Source organism: Myripristis murdjan, chromosome 6 (assembly GCF_902150065.1).
Source record: "Myripristis murdjan chromosome 6, fMyrMur1.1, whole genome shotgun sequence".
Classification (NCBI taxonomy): Eukaryota; Metazoa; Chordata; class Actinopteri; order Holocentriformes; family Holocentridae; genus Myripristis; species Myripristis murdjan.
In genome coordinates this window covers 27081192-27101841 of record NC_043985.1, presented here as the reverse complement: position 1 = coordinate 27101841, position 20650 = coordinate 27081192, and the positions used below count along the sequence as shown (strand labels likewise).

Here is a 20650-nt window from a genome sequence, read left to right as displayed (position 1 = left end):
TCCTGAAATATATGCAGATATATTATTACTGAAGATGTGCCGGGCTGGCGGCACCACGTGATCATTGCCAAATCATCGCCAAAGCGCACCCCATCCAAGAAGGCATCTCCATCTCCAACAATGGTCCAACCGATGTGCTGAATCTTAGGGATCTTTAACATCTAGTCCTATTAAGAAGTCTAGCGACAAAACTATGATTGCCTTGATGTATTGATCCTAAATATGAAAAATAGCTCATCTTACCCCAGTCTCCCCTATAGAAAATCACACACTCATTACTGCAACAGCTTGTGATCATGAATATATTCAACATTTTCAAACTTTTTCAAGTGAGTCTCTCTCTCTCTCTCTCTCTCTCTCTCTCTCTCTCTCTCTCTCTCTCTCTCTCTCTCTCTCTCTCTCTCTCTCTCTCTCTCTCTCTCTCTCTCTCTCTCTCTCTCTCTGGAATATCTTTATCTGGTTTTTGAAACCCATCTCGCTTCATTTACGTTTCCAGCAGGCCATGAAATTGCGATAAATCCACCTGAATAGATGTCTGGAGAAGGAGCTTCTGAGGACTACTAAGGCTACCAAGAGGATCATCGCGGCCACCAAGTAGCCAAAACCCAGATATGAAACAATCAACATGACTCCAGCATACACAAGACAGAACTCACCAAGTCTCCACACGAACCCATTGTACAGCTTCTTTAAGATGTCGCGTCGGTTCTGCCACATTCGTGCCGCTGTGCCTTTTATCTGCTGCCACAAGCCGGGGCTCCGCTCGTCCTCGGGCTCCGAGCTGGAGCCCGAGGACGAGGACTCCGGGGGGGTGGCGGTGAGATGCGGCGTTTGGGCCTCACACATCTCCCTGTTAGTGATGTCGCCCAGCTTCAAGTCATGTAGTTCCAGCTGTGCGACTCTGTGTGCAATGGCGCAGACGATAGCCTTAATGTGGGCTTCGTGCTCATTGCTGCCGTGCGAGGGCTGTGACGCGGGGTCGGCCGCCGGGGTGTTTGGGGGCCTGGCACTCAGCATCGGGCTGGTGCGGGACTCGGGCTCCGGGCCAGCAGGGTGTGCGTCGGTGAGATGCGGGGCTTGGACCTCACACAGGTCCCTGTTTGTGATGTCGCCCAGCTGCAACTCATGTAGTTCCAGCTGTGCGACTCTGTTTGCAATGGCGCAGATGATAGCCTTGGTGCGGGCTTCGTGCTGATCGCCGTGCGGGGGCTGTGCGGCGGTGAGATGCGCGGCTTGGACCTCACACATCTCCCTGCCACCCAACTGCTTCTCATTTACTTCCACCTGTGCGACTCTGTGCAAAAGGCCGCAGATGATGGCCTGACACTGGGCTTTGAGCTCATTGCAGCCCTGCGGGGGCTGTGGGGCGGAGTTGGTCGCTGGGGCAGTGGGTCCTCCAGGGTACCTCTCCGAGTCTCTTTGCCCTGTGTCAGGGGGCCTGGCAGTGGCTCCACCTGGGGAGGGAGTCCACCAGGCTCTCCATCTGTCCGAAAGAAGGCGAAGCTTCGATCTCAGCCACTTGGACATTTCGGGTCAGTGAGGATTAGGGTTAGCAATATGGGGAACAACACGAACCTTCCAACCCCTGTATTTATTGACTGTGGGGTGAAGACACCGATATGACATCACTAGCAGACGCTTTTAAAGAGGCATTGTCACTATGACGTCACTAGCAGCCAATGTAAAGACTGGAGGGCTATGACATCATCAGTGTGTATGTGTGTGTGTGTGTGTGTGTGTGTGTGTGTGTGTGAGAGAGAGAGAGAGAGAGAGAGAGAGAGAGATGAACAGCCAAGTACATGAGTAAATTAATAATAAAAAAAATCACTTCAATTAAATAATTTTGCATAATTTAATATAATTGATGATTTGCTGATGAAATACTAATGTTGCATGCATTTTAGGAAATTGTGGTGAGGCAGGAGCTGTCAGTGGATGAACAAAGGAGAAGAAATGGAGTATCAGAGAAAGTGGAGGGAAAAACAGATAGTGATCGAGAGTTAAAGGAGGAATATCAGAAAGGAGAGGCAAAGTTGGAAGAGGAGAGCAGAGGAAGGGAAGATAAATCAGAAAGAAAGACATAGTAAGAAGAATGTGAGTGTGCAAGCTTCCAGCTTGCCCACTAACTAGAAAAGTGCAGTTTCTGGGGAAACTGCTATGGTGTATGGTATACACCAGCCCTGCGTTCCAATACTCATACTACCATACTATTTAGTAGGAGAAAAAAAGATTTAGAATGTCCCAATACATAGTATGTCAGATGCAGTATGCCAAGAGTACCAGGATGTTCTACTACATCCGGTCAGATTTCGCAGTATGGATTTCAGCATGCTGCTCTGGCCATTCTGACCCACAATCCTATGCGCAGCGGACATTACTTTGCACTGACTGAGTTGCATGTACAAGCCACACCCACATATGGAAGACAACATGACACACACATATCACACAAAACTCGCTTAGTGACAGCAGAAGCGACAGGAAGACAGAAGTAATACTCCTTCTGCTACCTGGTCAGAATGTTGCTTATGCAGTGCTTGCTTTCATTGTATGGTTAATCCTGCGAACAGTCTTTCAGTTCTGATCATGTGATTCTGACCACCCCCCTTCCCTCCTGGGACCTTGCATGCAAAAGACAAAAGATAAATAAATAAATAAATAAAAATACATCACACAACACAAAGGTTTTAGAATGTTGTTAACATGTGACAATACAAAAGTTCCAACTACTTTGGAAAAGTAGTAGGAAAAATGCTTGAAAAATGTAAATACAAAAGCAAAGCAGCTTATGCTTTTTAAACGCTGACACTTAACGAGGCAGGAGTGCCAGCTCTCTCCCTCATAGACTCCCATTATACCTTGAACCCAAACTCTGGAGAGAGAAGAAGAAACAATTTTTGGGAGTTGGAAAATAATTTTGACACAGTTTGAAAGCTCAAAGCCTTACCTTTCTCATGATACCTTTTGTTTTCCGCTTGGACTTACTGTCATTGAGAAAAAAAAAAAAACATTTGTTTGACCACTACTTTTAGGCGATTCTTTTCCCAAGAGCCGCTGTTACTCATGCTGTGTGCTTTATAGTGCCTCATTTCTACTTTGGGCCACACAAGCCCCGATGGCACAGTGGTTAGTGTCTCTGCCATGCAGGAGACCTTTACTGATAATCATCAGTAAAGCCTATTTTGTAACCAAGTGGTTAAAGGCAAAGAATATAACAGTTACAACAGTTAGCAAGTTCAGAAAATGACAACATTTCGCTGTAATGTAAAGTTCAGTCCAGTATACAATCCTGTTTGTAAGGTGTGTTGTGTTGTAAAGTTGTCTTATATGTTGCTTTGAGTTTTTTTGTTAAAACCTTTGATAGCTGTGAATGTGATTTATGCTATATTTTCACTATTCTTGTGATCTGTCTCTCTACCTGAGCGGCTCATGCAGCCTGTGTGTGTTTATGTTTATTTACTTGAGCAAATGAATTAAGTTTATGTTTGTAATATTATATATACAGTACAGGCCAAAAGTTTGGACACACCTTCTCATTCAATGCTTTTTCTTTATTTTCATGACTATTTACATTGTAGATTCTCACTGAAGGAATCAAAACTATGAATGAACACGTGGAGTTATGTACTTAACAAAAAAAGGTGAAATAACTGAAAACATGTTTTATATTCTAGTTTCTTCAAAATAGCCACCCTTTGCTCTGATTACTGCTTTGCACACTCTTGGCATTCTCTCGATGAGCTTCAAGAGGTAGTCACCTGAAATGGTTTTCCAACAGTCTTGAAGGAGTTCCCAGAGGTGTTTAGCACTTGTTGGCCCCTTTGCCTTCACTCTGCAGTCCAGCTCACCCCAAACCATCTCGATTGGGTTCAGGTCCGGTGACTGTGGAGGCCAGGTCATCTGTCGCAGCACTCCATCACTCTCCTGGTCAAATAGCCCTTACACAGCCTGGAGGTGTGTTTGGGCTCATTGTCCTGTTGAAAAATAAATGATGGTCCAACTAAACGCAAACCGGATGGGATGGCATGTCGCTGCAGGATGTTGTGGTAGCCATGCTGGTTCAGTGTGCCTTCAATTTTGAAAAAATCCCCAACAGTGTCACCAGCAAAACACCCCCACACCATCACACCTCCTCCTCCATGCTTCACAGTGGGAACCAGGCATGGGGAATCCATCCGTTCACCTTTTCTGCGTCGCACAAAGACACGGCGGTTGGAACCAAAGATCTCAAATTTGGACTCATCAGACCAAAGCACAGATTTCCACTGGTCTAATGTCCATTCCTTGTGTTTCTTGGCCCAAACAAATCTCTTCTGCTTGTTGCCTCTCCTTAGCAGTGGTTTCCTAGCAGCTATTTGACCATGAAGGCCTGATTCGCACAGTCTCCTCTTAACAGTTGTTCTAGAGATGGGTCTGCTGCTAGAACTCTGTGTGGCATTTATCTGGTCTCTGATCTGAGCTGCTGTTAACTTGCGATTTCTGAGGCTGGTGACTCGGACGAACTTGTCCTCAGAAGCAGAGATGACTCTTGGTCTTCCTTTCCTGTGTCGGTCCTCATGTGTGCCAGTTTTGTTGTAGCACTTGATGGTTTTTGCGACTCCACTTGGGGACACATTTAAAGTTTTTGCAATTTTCCGGACTGACTGACCTTCATTTCTTAAAGTAATGATGGCCACTCGTTTTTCTTTAGTTAGCTGATTGGTTCTTGCCATAATATGAATTTTAACAGTTGTCCAATAGGGCTGGTGGCTGTGTAGTAACCTGACTTCTGCACAACACAACTGATGGTCCCAACCCCATTGATAAAGCAAGAAATTCCACTAATTAACCCTGATAAGGCACACCTGTGAAGTGAAAACCATTTCAGGTGACTACCTCTTAAAGCTCATCGAGAGAATGCCAAGAGTGTGCAAAGCAGTAATCAGAGCAAAGGGTGGCTATTTTGAAGAAACTAGAATATAAAACATGTTTTCAGTTATTTCACTTTTTTTTTTATTAAGTACATAACTCCACATGCGTTCATTCATAGTTTTGATTCCTTCAGTGAGAATCTACAATGTAAATAGTCATGAAAATAAAGAAAAAGCATTGAATGAGAAGGTGTGTCCAAACTTTTGGCCTGTACTGTATGTATATATATATATATATATATATATATATATATATATATATATATGTGTGTGTGTGTGTGTGTGTGTGTTTTTATATATATGTGTGAAGCATGGAGGAGGAGGTGTGATGGTGTGGGGGTGTTTTGCTGGTGACACTGTTGGGGATTTATTCAAAATTGAAGGCACACTGAACCAGCATGGCTACCACAGCATCCTGCAGCGACATGCCATCCCATCCGGTTTGCGTTTAGTTGGATGATCATTTATTTTTCAACAGGACAATGAGCCCAAACACACCTCCAGGCTGTGTAAGGGCTATTTGACCAAGAAGGAGAGTGATGGAGTGCTGCGACAGATGACCTGGCCTCCACAGTCACCGGACCTGAACCCAGTCGAGATGGTTTGGGGTGAGCTGGACCGCAGAGTGAAGGCAAAGGGGCCAACAAGTGCTAAACACCTCTGGGAACTCCTTCAAGACTGTTGGAAAACCATTTCAGGTGACTACCTCTTGAAGCTCATCGAGAGAATGCCAAGAGTGTGCAAAGCAGTAATCAGAGCAAAGGGTGGCTATTTTGAAGAAACTAGAATATAAAACATGTTTTCAGTTATTTCACCTTTTTTTGTTAAGTACATAACTCCACGTGTTCATTCATAGTTTTGATTCCTTCAGTTAGAATCTACAATGTAAATAGTCATGAAAATAAAGAAAACGCATTGAATGAGAGAGTGTGTCCAAACTTTTGGCCTGTACTGTATATATATATATAATCGAAATATTTAAAGATTTTCTCATGCGGGGCATGTCGTCAGACCTGCTTCAGAGGTGGAAATCTCCACCCCCCCAATGTTCAACTCAAAGTTATGCCCTTGCTGCCAGTGATTTCTCTCTGCTAGAGGTCTGCTACTCGGACAGCATTGGAAGAGTTGGAAGTGTGTTTGGCATGAATGGCTTACCTATAATATTTTATCATTTTCAGTGACATTATATTCTGGCTGCCTTGGCAGAACATCATGTGGCTGTTGATTCTTGTGAAAATCAGATGTGAATCTGCATGAAACTCAATCCAAAAAATAAAAAGAAAGCAAAATGAACAGAGAAGTCACAATCTGTAACTGTTGTCCTTTCTTTTTCTGTTTTGAAATATTACATAAAGCATTTCAGACTATTATTGCGCTCGTGCCGCCCCCCACGTGACATGAAAAAAATGCCACCCCGGGCGGCTGCCCGCTTCACCCATGCCTAAAACCGCTACTGTTCAAAATGAGCATTCAACAGCTGTAGGGGAGAGTGGGGTAAGTAGTGCAAATTTTTACTTAAAGTGCCTTTAAAGCAAGGGGATTACAGTAATGCCTCCAACTAAAATATGCACATATAGTTTAGGATGTTGTGCATCCCTGGGAACAATCACTTTGGATTTTATATAAACAGTTTGAGAAATATAGCTTTTGAAAAAAAAGTGGTTTTGTGGCACAACTTGCCCCCGGTGCGGGGTAAATTGTGCCATTAGAGAGAATACACTGGGGTAAATTGTGCCATTGATAATTGAAGTAAAACAGATCATTTTAATCTCACAAATGATAATGCTATATAAAAGCAAAACAAATTCAATACAAAATTATTTATTTAACATTTATTTATTATTTTAACAAGATCACAGGCCACTTTTCTATAACAGGGCCTAGCGCCACATGAACACATACCCAGAACAAAATAAAAATTCCAAAATGAGCACCTGCAAATCATCTTCATCTGAATCTGAATAGTTTTAGTGATCAAAGGTAAGAAGACAATGTACAATAACAATAAAATACAATAAAGTAATATATAGTATATAATCACAAGTTGTGCCACTGGCACAACTTACCCCAGGCCCTTTGGCACAAATTACCCCAAGCCCACCATTTTGAAAATAAAAAATACATCACCCAGCTGTTTTGAGCTAACATCATGCTAACTGTATAGAATCATGGTGTAGCTTACTACTAAAACCTGTGTGAACTGTTTTCAAAGTTTTCTATAATTGTTCAAACACAGCAATCAAAAAACCTTGATTATAGAAATTTTACTTTGGAGGGCAAAAAAATGTTTTTTGAACTGAAATGTGCTTACCTCTCAAGCCATGTGTCTCCCTTCTTTGCAGGATGAGTGAAATGAATGCCTCTTCAAAAATATGTGGTCACATGACTAACTTCTTCTATGGTTTTCTAGATAACAGGGGTGGCACTACTTGCCCCTTGGCACAAATTACCCCACTCTCCCCTATAGCTATATTCAATATGTCGAGAATTTCTTAAACGCAGTACCATGCAAACTCCCGTTTCCAGCCTCACTGGGTTAAATTAGGTTCATGTTAGTATTGACTTGGCTTCTTGTGTCGTGCTGAGCACAGAGGCGCAACACACGAACACACACCAGCCTGTGATCTACATGTTTCATAAGCGGCGCCAGTCACGTTGCTCGGCTGCACTGATCACATCCACATGTTTGGCGGATGTGCGTCCTACAGGATCGGGATTTCTCTCGGAGTTTGGAGAAGGCTGTGAGGTCTGAGGTCGCAGCCACACCGCAGATCTGACCGAGTGGATTCCCTCTTCACACGCACAGGGATGCACATTGTCCCCATCCCATCCGGTCCAATAGCCGCCGCGCACTGGTGGGCGTCTTTTCACACAAACTGGGCTGAATCGGCTGCACAGTGACAGACAGACAGAAAGACAGACAGGCGCGTTGGAAATGACTTCAGACAAAATGCAGAGGAAACCTGTCCGGCTCATAGCGGCGGCTTGTAATAACCTGGGGATCGGAAAGGATGGACAGCTGCCTTGGCGTTTACCGTAAGAGTGAATTATTTTTTATTATTTAATGCATGCAGTCTGGTCTTATTTGAGGTGATGTAAGAGCCTGCATCTGTGATATAACAGTAATATTGTACAACATGCACGTAGCTACTTATAACTTACCAGAGTAAACCTGAAGTAGACGTAGAAGTAGAAGTACTGCTGTAAAATATCCGTGAAAGTAAAATTAAAAAGTGTGTGATTAAAAACGTGCGTGTAGTTGAAGTTACTGAGTCACTTTGTTAATAGATAGATATACTTTATTGATCCCAACCAGGGAAATTCTGGAACAACTTAAAACAATAACTGTGTTAGGCCATTATCAAAGGAGGGGACAAGGTTCAAAGTAGAGGCTTTTAAAGGTGCATTCTGCAGAACTGAACAGAAGGTGAGGACCCTGTGGAAATTTGGAAATGGCAGAAAAATAGAATCGCTAAAGCAGCTCTAGGCAGATTCCTCTTCTCGTCTTTGCAGACTGGGATTTTATTGTGAAAGGTTCCACAATCTGCCAATTGATCATTTTTTGTTCTCTGTAATGGATCTGATTTAAAATGTAATTAAGTACAAAGCTCAGGCAAAAACAAAAGTATTGAAGTGAAAGTACAATTAGGCCTACTGACTTTATAAAAAATATGCAAAAAAGTACAAGTACACAAAAAACTCCTCAATTACATGAACATGAGTAAATGCAATGAGTTATTTCCACCTCTGCTTCTTACTTACTTACTGACTCACTCACTTATCCACCTCCTATATGAGACCGACATGCTGCTGTAGCAAATTAACAATCATTAGCAGAGGCATATTTAATATTTGTACTGCACTACATATATCTTACACCTGTACTGTAGTTACTAGTCTTCAGAGTAATAAAATAATGACGTATAGCTCCAATAATTGACAGTATATGGAGCGAGCTGCAACCATAAAACAGGTCTTACAGGTTAGTGCATTGATAATCAAACCCTCTGAAAGGAAGCAGCCTTCAGTACGACTTCTTTAACTTTTCATGCTTCACTTCATTTTACTGCTAATGCTGCTACACGTTTGGTTATGTATCATTTTCAATGTACTTGTTTTTCCAGTATGATTGTACTACCTCTACATAAGTTAAGGGATTTAAGTACTTTTTCCCCACCACTGAGTATTAGAGTGATTTATCGCTGTAATATTTGTGGAGACACTTTCTAAAATCAGAACTGATAATCATATGGACACTCCAGGCCTCCAAACCAAAGAAAAAGATCTACCTAAAAGAATGGGAAGCTGTTAGAATTAGCGATTTCATTAATGACTTATTGTTTTTTTTTCTCCATCCTGTGTAATTAAAACTGTCCCTTCCACAGGTCTGAGTTCCAGTTCTTTCTGAGCAACGTCACGCGAGTGTCCCGGCCAGGTAAACATCACCTGCACCTGCACTGCGAGGAGAGCTGGAGGAGGCTTTCTCCCTGTTGTTGAAGACTGTCTGCATGTCTGCTAAAATCTAAACCGAACAATTTAAGGGTGATTTAATCCATCGTGCAGCATCTCTGTTGAGATCTTAGATTAATCTCACACTTGATGGGATTAATCTTAATTTATTGTCACTTCCAGGAAAGATGAACTTGCTGGTGTGGGGCAGGCTGTGCTGGTACTCCTGCCCACACTGTTTGTTCCCGATGAAAAACACCCTGCATGCAGTTCTGAGTAAGACACTGAGGTGAGCTTTCTCTCTCTTGCTCCATCTCTCTCTCACACACAGACACACAAACATTCACCTTGTTAGAAACGAGGGGAACAAGCAGCATTTGGAAGGTGTTCAAACATGTTACACGTCCTTCACCTCTCCACAGGATTATAACCACAACAGCCGATGCCTCATGTGTAAAATATGTTACAGCAGCAACAAACACAAACACACGACTCAGCACTTCACTGCAAAAAACAACTCATTTAGTCTCTCATTCAGTATCAAAATCGTGTTTTTTTCTGAAAACAAAGTTTAAAAAAAGGTCTGCCAGTGCAATGAGATAATCCCAATGGTTTCCTAATCAACTTGTCTCCAGAATTTTCTCGAATCAAAAGTAATTTTCTATATCCTAGTGGGCTGATCAGCCTTATTTCGCTTGTTCCAACATATTTATGACACGTTCCCAAAGAAAATGCTGAAACTGCATTGAAAACAAGTGGGACTGTTTAATCTCATTCTCGATTCCAGATGTGGGAGCTGCAAAAAGCATAGTGTTTATAAAGTTCTTATAATCTAAAATAAATGTGTTTATGATGCTGTTACTAATACACTTCTATAGTTTTATTAACACATATTAATCTTAATAAGTATCTTATAAATGACTTAAGGGCCTTATTACCTAATAATTGACACTTATTGCAAGAACCTTCTCAAGATTTTCTCCATTTTTTTTCCTCATTATAGCTGGGTTTTTGGGGGAGTTTTTTCTTGCCCGCTGTGAGGATTAAATCAGGGAGTGTTGCTGCTTTTTTGAAAACTTGTGGGCACGTAAAGCCCTTTGAGACTGTAAACAGTGATACTGGGTTTTAAATAAAGTTAAAATTGAACTTGAACCTTAATATGAAGCATTACCAGTTTTATCACTAAATTTGAGACTTGTTCAGATGGTGAATTTTACATTCTTTCTTTCTTTCTTTCTCTGTTGCGGCGTCTCCTCCTCCAGCGCTGCTCCTGATCATGCCCACTTCCTCTGTCGGGACTTTGAGAGCAGCGTCCCCCTCGCCGCGCTGCCTCCGCTGGCTGACGTGATAGAGACCATCTGGGTGGTTGGTGGGTCTCGGGTGTACGAGGTAAAACGCCCCGAGCCGTACATCAGCTGGCCAGTATTTTCAACCAATATTACCTCATCACAGATATGTTGACGTAGGTGTGTACACTGACCAATATGCAAAAAAAGAAAAGATAACATAATAACAGAGGGAAACATTTCAGTAGAAAACACTTGAGTTAGGCTCTGAGTCCTCAGGAGGCTCTGGAGACCCTCTGCACCGTTATAAGTCAATGGGAAATATGTGAAATTTTCAGCAAAAACTTGTTTCTACTGCAGTTTCACTTGTTTTTAGGATTTTTTTCAGGGAACAAGTTTAAATATGTTGCAACAAGGCAGAACAGCACACTAGCACTGAGAAAATGACACTTGATTCAAAATTAATTAAAAGATTTCTGAAAATACTGGAAACACGCTGATTAGCCTTGGACTGGTAACATTGTCCTATCCCAATAGCAAATTTGTTACTTGACTTCAGAAAAAAAGGCAAAGGCAAAGGCAAATTTATTTGTATAGCACGTTTCATACACAATGCAATTCAAAGTGCTTTACATAAGAGTGCAAGAAGCATTAAAACAGAAATTAAAAACACAAAATGAAAAAAAAAAACAACACAAGGCATTAAATAGACAGGAATTAAAACAATATGTAAAAATAATGCAAACAAATAGAATAGATAAAACAAGAGAATAAAAGTTACAGTGCTGTATAAGATGTTGATCCAAGCCTTAAATGTGATTTAATAAAAGGCAGTAGCAAAAACAAAAAAAAACAACGAGATTTTAGCACTGAATATGAGACTAAACGGGATGTTTTTTTTTCCAACTATTGTTGTCTCTTTGTGACCAGGAGGGGCTGAAGCATCCTTGGTGCGACTTGGTCTACCTGACAGACATCATGGCTGACTTTGACTGCGACGTTTTCTTCCCTCAGTTTGATAGAAAAGTCTTTAAAATCCAAGACAGGTATGTTTGTTTGTTTTTTTTAAATCTCTTCTAATAACCATCAGCACAGACTTCTCTACCCTTGTGTGTTTTTGAACCCCCTGATGAGAAAACAAGCTCATAAAACTGTTAATTAAAACTCTCGCTCCTGCACTGAACAGCGAGTGTGAAGCAGCTCACAGGGTTCAGCTCCATGCTGCGGCGTGAGAACGGGATTTTTGCTCTTTGCCACAAAACAAACATCAGGGCCGAGTTGCAGACAGCGCTGTCATTTGTTTCCATAACCGGGATTACACTTTGTTGACTTTAGCACCATCAGTTCCTGTGATGTCACTGTAAAATGTAATGCTGCTCTCCATTATGAGTTGTATTTTACAAAACATCATCCATTGAAAATGGCTTGTTATCTAATTTCTGCATTATTAAAAAAAAAAAAAAAAAAAAAAAAAAAAAAACTCCTTTGGGAAATGACTGGTAGCTTTTGCAGCTGGTCTGTCTTTTGCACGATCAATCAAAATGAGTAAAGATAGTAGCTGAAATTATAGCAGGTCAAATAAATTATGAGATAAGTGAAAAATGACAGAGCCTCTCTGAATGGTGGATTGTTTTCAGTGATTGTGCCAGGTTTTTTTTTTTTTTTTTTTTTTTTTTATATATCCCTTGACATGTTTTCAACGTTTGTGCCTCTGTGCTGTATCCATACACAGCCTCTTGTTGGTCTTTGAGGTTTTTTTTTTCAATAATGTTCCCTCTTTGAAACATTTTTTCCTCCAAGTATCCCATGAACATTGCAAAAAAATGCGTAAAAAAGATAAAGAGATCCAGCCTAGCTCCAGTAGTGTCTGAAGCAACAACCTGATACTGAGGAGATTTTGTCCACTCTGTTTTTGCTTCTTTTTCTCTTCTTTCCTCTTGTTTTTAGCCGTATCGCTGCTACATTTCAACCCACAAATCCAAAATTTTTTTCTTGATTTTTGTTTTTGGCTTCCTGATCACAGTGAACAAACGTCTTTGCTCAACGACCACGGCAGCAGACTGAAACCATAAACACACACATTTGACACCTTCGGGAAAATGCGGTTAATCAAACTTACATGTACATTTTATTATTGGACTTATTATGCATGACTCATATTTTTTTAATTGGCTTTTTTTTTTTTAAATCACATACCCGCTGCAGTACTCCAGCATGCCCCCAGGGGGTACACACACCCCTATTTGATAAGCTCTGTTATAGTATGTAGAACACATAGAATAGACTATAATCTATCTTCTTTGTTTCCAAATAAGGTTTCCTGGTGTACCGAGTGAAATCCAGGAGGAGAACGGCATCAAGTACAAATTCCAAGTTTTCAAGAGGGAGATTTGTGACGAAGAGAAGGAGACAAACTGAGGAAATCATGAAGCGGCTACAGAAAACTGTCTGCACGTGTTCCTCCGGTGCCGTCTGCATCCAAAATGTTCTGCAGAATCGGCTCCCAGTCAGACTGCAGAGACTTGAACCGGAACCCGCGATGTGGTGTGACTGCACGAATGCCACGGCTGTTGGTTTTAAATTAATGTTGAAGACCAAGTTTACACATTAATGCAGTCATGTGACATTTTAACCAGTGGAAGTGACATTTGAAACACTGTGAGCAACAGCTGGCCAGTTGTATGGTTGTTTTGCTGTATTTTCCCATTCTCTGCCATTCGATGGGATACTGCAGCCTTCATTTATCAGCCTCTGCACTTCTTCTGTTCTTCCTGAGGGCTCAGACATGCAGTTACATCGCAAACAGCCCGTTTGCCAGACACACACACACACACACACACATAAACACACACACGCACAGGACCACACACACTCCCTGCTGTCACCTTGTCCCCTGTCAGTTTTTCCATCTTGTTCCCCTCTTCAGTGATATTGTGCCTGGACCAAAAACCAATATGCCTCTCAGTGAGGCAGCGAGCCGCTTGCGTCAGCGCTTGATTCATCCTCGCTGGGGGCATCGCTGGGGGATCTGTGCCTCTCTAAACCCTCACAACAGCACCGGGTTACAGACTGAAGGGTGAATTACAGCTGTGGTTCGCCCACTGAGGCCGGATAATGGAGTGGAGCCGCATTAATTAACAGCCGAGTCCTTTACCATGAGGGATATATCATCGCTGAGACGGGCTGATGGAAAAATGTTGCATGATGTCATGTGGAGGACCAAAGTCTTATGCTGTGAATAAAAAGGCTGTCAACACGTTGCTGTTACTGGAAATATTTACTGTGCAGTTTTATGACTTATCAAAAAGGGAAATTAATTAATGTTAAAAATTTGCTAAATGGAGATTTGTTTTGGAAATTATTTTTCAAGATTGAAAGAGTTGTTAACGCATAAATTACTACTTTGTGTATTTCTTCATGTCTCATGTTGTATGTGATGCTTTGAGCCACTAGATGGCGATGTAACAGTGACAAAACGTGCATGAGGCCTGTGCTGGCTACAGATGATCAATCTCTGTGGAAAGATATGCTTTTTCATGTCTGTATTTAATACTTACTCATTTATTCAACTTTTGTCTCACACAACAATTACAGTGTCATTTACAGCTGATTTGATTTTACCAACAGCCACAAGCCAAATATATATATTTTTTAATTTTTATGTTTCATTTTGCTTCACAAGACTTTGTGTATAATGTAATATTAATCTTTATTTGCATACAATACAACAACAATGGCACTTTACAATCGGGCAAATAAAAAAAAATCACATTAATTAATAACATATCACATTAATTAAGTAAAGAGAGCCATGTAAGCAAAGCCCGACACATAAGGGCACAGTGAGAGAATGAAGCCGGCGTGCAAAGCGAGAGGTCAGTGACAAAGATCAGAGCGAATAAGCGAGAGAATAATAAAAAGGCTCCTACATCAAAGTCTATACCATGAGCCCGGGTGGCAAAGGTCCAACCACCTCTTGTTTCAGTCCTTGTCACTGCCAGCTGGGAGCTGCCCGAGGGCCTCAGGCTGTGATCTGGCTCATATGGGGGTCGCTAATGTCGCTTGTTGCCAGGCAATCCCTCTCATCAGGACCCGCAGCCCTGCTGGTTTTCACTGCAGATCTCTAACCGGCGTTTGTTTTAGTCCTGCGATGTCAGGTGGATGCAGCTAGTTAGTTGGCAAGACAGAAAACCAGCAGGACTAGAGCTGAAAACCACTGCTTTACATAATCAGCAGCTCTAAACCTAACTGTTCATGAGAGTATGAGAGGTATGAGAGGTATTTAATATAAGATAATAGTATCTGTATGACCGTCAAAGACAAGAAGTTGACAGATGAACTCAAGTAACTCCACCTCACCCCATGCACTTTTTTAGAAATATGACCTCTGATGCAACGTGAACTACAGGAATTGAGACCTATCCGGTTTTCAGAGTTGACTTTTCATATGCGTGACATTTATACCTGCCTACAGTGTGTGCTCTGTGTGTGCGTGTGTGTGTGTGTGTGTGGCTGTTATCTGGGAGTGTGGGTATAATCTCTGCTCAGACTGGATAAATGAGAAGGGGAGAAACTCCCTCATGTAACGGTAGACGGGAAGAAAAGCTTATCTGTGGCCGCTGTGTAAACATCAAAAATCTCAATCCACAAGGCAAATGTAAACATGAGGGAAGCCGTGAGCTGCAACTCAAAGCCCTGACTACTAAATGTATTGTGTAATTTGAGGTTTTCTTCCCGTTACATAGTAAAAACACAGACGTATAAAAAAAAAACATTCTTTGACTTGTGATACATTATTAAAGTTGCAATAATCTTATTTTTCCATCTACATTCATTGCTTATGCAGAACACAGCTGAATACTTTGAACTTTTTCTATCTTTGGGACTTAAATCCCACTGACCTCAAACACGGGGGGTATTTACCACCTCAATAGTTTGGCTTCTGCTGGAAATCACAGGTTTTAATTGCAGATGTCGTCTGTTCCCTGTGAGTTACGACCCATAAAAGCAATGTGTAAGCGTGGCTAATATCACCCGGTGTCATGTTTGAAATGGAAGAGGACAATTTATACTCCCTCCTATTAACCTCTCCTGCTTGCCTGTGTAATTCAAAAGAGCATAGCCAAGCAGCGGCGGAGGATGGCGTGACAGTCGACCGCTGGAGCCGCGCATAGAGGACGGGGGAACATTTTGGTGAGAAATAGAGGTTGTGACATTTTTGTATTTGTACACCTGAGGCTTTGCTCGTCGAGTCTTAAAGGAATGATTTCTTTCTGCCTGGCCTCGCCGCAGATAAAAATCAAAGTTCCTGCTGGACTCAAAACATTTATTACCTACTATTTTTTAAAAAATGGGAAGAATTCAAAGGAGCTGTCAGGTTCCTGTGTAAAACGAGTGACCTTCAACACCGCACTGATGGCGTACTTGAGGCACTCTTGAGGCTCCTCGGGGGTTCCACGCTGTAAATGGTCTGAAAATGAACTCCGGTCCAACATCCGCCTGCGAAGCTCAAATTCATTACTGGATGCACTTTCGCATCATCTGCCCAGTAGCTATTGCCATGACGACGGACCCATGCTGAGGGTGATACAGACTACAGCAGATGGGAGGTGGAAGTTGGTAATGTGTATTTCTGCCTCCCTCTGGACACACAAGTCCACCCCCCCCTGTCTTCACTGTGACCCCCATCACCCAAATTACCACAGGAAAGGGACCTTGAAGCATTAAGTCACGGCTTCATTAGCTGCGAAGCTCGATCCCCATTAAAAACCGTTCTTAAGCATGTTTCAAGGGCTTCTGCTGGCTTTAAAACATTGCGCCGTATTTAAAACGAGATACAGTGCGCTCTGCAGTGCCCCGGCTTCGTTTATACGATGCTCAGCGGCACAGAATATTGATTTTGCGGCCTACACTAAAATAACCGTGTGAGCGCTAACCCACAAGCACTCGTATACGTCTTTGTGCCTCGGCGTGCTGCACAAAGCCATATAACAAACACATTAACCATGCCCAAGGTAAGGGAAAATCAATTTTGCATAAATGAACTGAAACTCAACTGCTCTTTGTATTAAGACTGCAATACATGCTCAAATAAACCACCTTCAATCACAGGAACTTTACTTTCATTCCCTCTCCTATCTCATCGTGTGGGTGCATTTTGAAGTAACTATTTGAAATGGTAATGAAGTGACATTTCAGTAGTGAAATAGCTTATAATAAAGTGTCTCCATCTGTAAAGCAACAATAAAATATCTGAGACACCGTTAGATTTCATCCCTGAGGGGAATTGTTGTGCTGCCAAGAACATTGTGTGAAAATGAGACACTGGCACCGGCTGCAGATAAAAGGGTTTGGAAAGCCTTGTTTGTGGAGCTTTACTCCACTGTATTATCAGTAATGCATTGGATAGATGTGTCAACACGTCTATCATCAAACAGTTATATTATGTCATGTGGCATTTCAGATTAGGCTATTGTGATGAGGTAACTTGTAAATAGGCTGTAATAAATTGTTTATCTGACAAAGGGCTGCGTCTTCTCCAAACAGCATGAGACATTAAATTCCCTTCCAACTGCTTCACATTTTAATGTTGCTGCTGGAAATCATTACACAGCGAGCTTCATCTTTTCTAACATGAATTTTTCACTTGCGATAAATACACCCTGGATTTTTTTATATATAGCACCATCAGGATCGGTCCTTGACACCCACATCAGTCGTCCGCTTTTAAAGGGGCGACAGGGTTAAAGAGCGGCCTCTCTCTCCGCAGCTGCAGTTTGCCATAGCTCATCTCAAAGTCCTTCTTAGTGCCACTTAGGGGCTTCAGACTACCTGTCCTGATGTCGTAACCGTGTGCCCTCAGTCTCTGGATGCGGTAGTTCACTATTTGAGTGGTGAGCTCCAAAACGGTCGGAGTCTCTATGATCTGTGCCATGCGGATCCCAGAGCCGAGCAGGCCTTGAAAGCGCTCGGCCAGAATAGTTTCAGAGTAGTAAAGCAGAGCCGGGCATTCGAGGACGATGCCCCGCAGCTCTGCCTCCGAGCAGCCCATCGTGTCCTGGGCGTAAGCCAGGGTGTGACGCATGCTGTCTGGGTTCAGCTCGGTGACGAAGCCCCTCAGTTTGGAGAGCAGGCGGAGCAGCTCTGCGGTGGTGAAGCCCTTGTCTCTCAGGAACAGCAGGTTCTGCCTCAGCACCTCAGGGGGTTTGAGAAGGACAAACGGGTTCTGACTCAGCAGCTTCTGGAGCCAGATCCTCATGTTGGCCTCCTCTCCTCCGAGCTCCAGGTAGGCCTGCTGCAGGGTGCAGACCATCACCTCATTCTGGCCCACAGGCCGGCTGAAGCTCTGCGGCGCGCTGGCCATGAGCTTGGTGATGATTCGCTTGTTGAGGTGCAAGCTCTGGAAGTAAGCGATGTTGTCCCGCTGGTTGACGTGGTGGCTGGACGAGGTGAAGAAGGAGGCCGGGAATTTCTCAATGATGCCCACCAGCTCTGTCTGGTTTCGGCACACTGACATCCACAGCTCCCTCTGGGCCCGCACCTGATCCGGGCTGCACAGGATCGCCTCAGGGTGCAGCGCCAGGATGCGGGCAACGATGGCGCCTGAGGCTCCCATATCCTTGAGCAGGTCAGCTACCTCCCTAACGTAGACGGGGCTCTGGTGAAGCACCCAGCCCTTCAGCTTTCGGATCTTCTGGATGTCCACTGAGAGATTGTAGAGAGCCTCCACGGTGTGCCGGTTCTCCGCCGAGCTCAGTGTTGCACATGACCTGAGGTTTGCAGGAAGGGCTCTGACTCGCTGGCACCGCAGGCACAGGGTCGCTGCAATCAGCCGCAACATCGATGCAAAAGTCCTGATCACCTGTGGCAGGGAGAGGAGAGGGCACTGCAGCAAATGACAACCAAGCAGGCAGCTAACCTAAGCAGTAGCTAATAATATTAACTTCACCGACCTGAGCGTAGCAAAGGATGATGGACACCCTATTATAAATACAGATATTATTCTGGGCAAGATACACCCACATGGTCGAGTTACGGTTGGGTGAGGGCTTGTTCTTGCCTGTCATATCAAGGCTGCTACAAAGAATGTGTAATCGCTGCAATCAATTTTCACACCCATCACCCATGTGCTGGTGGGTGTATCTCGCCTAAAACGGTACCTGGAAATATAGTAACACACGCTACACACTGGCAGCTCGGACAGACAATTACGACCGTGTAAAACAGCTGATTCCACAGCAGCTTCACGCTCTAACAACATGAGGGGGAATCAGGTAAAAGCTGTGATGCCGGAGGGCCCATCGAGAGTCACTGAATTCAACAAGGCAAAAAATAAATAAATAAAAAATGACATGAACCACAACATGCCAAGAAGCAGCTTTAGCAGCCACAAAAAATGTGTAATGTATTAAATTCCTGTTGATCAGACAGGGCTGGCCCATATATCAAAATTAGATTTATATCATGATATAAAACTGGATACTGTGTTCCTTCATCATATCCACATTACTAAATATCTTACTAATTATTGACTTGAGACTCAAAAGTGATGCCTGTCATTTTACAATCTGCCACCAAACACAAACCCCCCCAGAGACCCTCTTTTATTTTATTATTTTTCCCCTCACTGACAAACTGTCTAGCTTGACTGATTATGGCTCGTCAAAGTGAATTATTATCTTAATCTTTATCAGTTGTTGATATGGAATTCATATTTAAAGGCTCCTGGACTGATATTACACATACATCCTGGTAAGTAAAGGTAATCTAGTCTCGCTGCAGATGTGTGCAGGTCTGCTTTAGTGGGTGAACGAGCCAGCAGGTCTCTAATGTAATCTGACCGCTTCAATTTGAATAATCCAGCAGAAATTAAAGCAGCCAAGCCTGGTTCATGCAACGAGGCTTTTAGTGCAATGAGAAATTACGATCACACATTGTTATTATCATTATTATTATTATTATTATTACAGGCCCATTATTACTATTATGTGGTACATGACACATTAAGGGACACTGAATTAGCTCAGGTAGTGAAATTATTTCACAATAAAAGACTTCCGCGCACACCTTGCTACTGGGCTATTAAATAAAAGACGGATAATGTTTCTCTGGTGTGTAATAAGCGACTGTGCATCTAAACCGCACACATTACCGAACAGAACACGATTTAACACAGCCGTGTCTCTAGACTGAAGTGTTTTAATAGTAGAGAGATATTATTTTAGGTGTTTGTTAGAAAGTGAGTTACCTTTAGCAGCGGTCAAAGGATGTGACGTCCGGTTATGAAACCGATTTTCTTCCTCTACTGCCTTTTTTTGCTCATTTGCCACAGCGCCACTCGGAGGATGTGATTGTTACTGCAGCACGGAGAGACATTGACACTTAATTAAAACAGTCCCTGTATCAGTATTGTTGTTTTTTTGTTTTTTTTTTTTTTAACATGTTCACTGTAGAAAACCCAATTTTGAAATGTGAGATGCAGCCAACAACCATTTGATTTTAAGCCTCTGTTTTCGCCATTCATTTCCCATTGTTGTTTCATTTTTCCTCCCAAAAGTTCTGCACTTTTATTGCGGCCCATATGTCCAGCAATTAAGTAATTTTTTGGCAGAAATATGTATCTAAAACAGCAGCTGGCGGTTCACAAAACCCAGCAGCATACGGGATCCTGATGAGCGTAATCAGCACAAGGCTGAATTGGACTGAACACAGTGAGAGTTTCTCGCAGTTGGTGCTTAATCATGATGCTTGATCACCGGCTCTGCAAGCTGTTCCCTCAGCAGCTCTGCAACTGATGGCGAGTGGGAGGCGGGCTTCATTATAGTTTATCTACTTGTAAACAGATGATAGGCCTCAAAGGAAAACGGATTTATGTTTATTTCCTTTTTATATCCAATATGGTGACAGGGATGAGCTGGTCATTGGGATACACTGTGGCGTGGCACGATCATCATCTTGTTATTAACAGCCCCTCCGACAGACTGTGCACCACGCGTATCAAATGTT

The 20650-nt window shown here is 42.7% G+C and overlaps 2 protein-coding genes across 2 annotated transcripts; one reads left to right on the top strand and one right to left on the bottom strand.

The window, feature by feature from the left end:
• Positions 1–7639: 7639 nt before the first annotated feature.
• Positions 7640–13898, top strand: LOC115360975 (dihydrofolate reductase). Its single transcript, XM_030054197.1, has 6 exons — positions 7640–7946; positions 9296–9345; positions 9543–9648; positions 10622–10748; positions 11576–11691; positions 12961–13898. Exons 1-6 carry the CDS (start codon positions 7846–7848, stop codon positions 13061–13063), a joined length of 603 nt encoding a protein of 200 aa, XP_029910057.1. The 5' UTR covers positions 7640–7845; the 3' UTR covers positions 13064–13898.
• A 292-nt stretch (positions 13899–14190) lies between these two features.
• On the bottom strand, positions 14191–19969 carry mterf2 (mitochondrial transcription termination factor 2). The gene is made up of 2 exons (XM_030054196.1): positions 19893–19969; positions 14191–18506 (listed from the first exon to the last, which is right to left on the bottom strand). The coding sequence occupies exon 2, from the start codon at positions 18483–18485 to the stop codon at positions 17358–17360; it is 1128 nt and encodes a 375-aa protein (XP_029910056.1). The 5' UTR covers positions 18486–18506; positions 19893–19969; the 3' UTR covers positions 14191–17357.
• Between the last annotated feature and the right edge of the window lie 681 nt (positions 19970–20650).

What these genes read in the sequence shown, in the direction of transcription:
- LOC115360975 (XM_030054197.1), top strand. Translation starts at nt 7,846, where the DNA reads ATGACTTCAGACAAAATGCAGAGGAAACCTGTCCGGCTCATAGCGGCG. An exon ending in GTGGGTCTCGGGTGTACGAG is followed by an intron (nt 10,749 to 11,575) that starts GTAAAACGCCCC and finishes CTTTGTGACCAG; the next exon opens with GAGGGGCTGAAGCATCCTTG. An exon ending in GTCTTTAAAATCCAAGACAG is followed by an intron (nt 11,692 to 12,960) that starts GTATGTTTGTTT and finishes TTTCCAAATAAG; the next exon opens with GTTTCCTGGTGTACCGAGTG.
- mterf2 (XM_030054196.1), bottom strand. Translation starts at nt 18,485, where the DNA reads ATGTTGCGGCTGATTGCAGCGACCCTGTGCCTGCGGTGCCAGCGAGTC.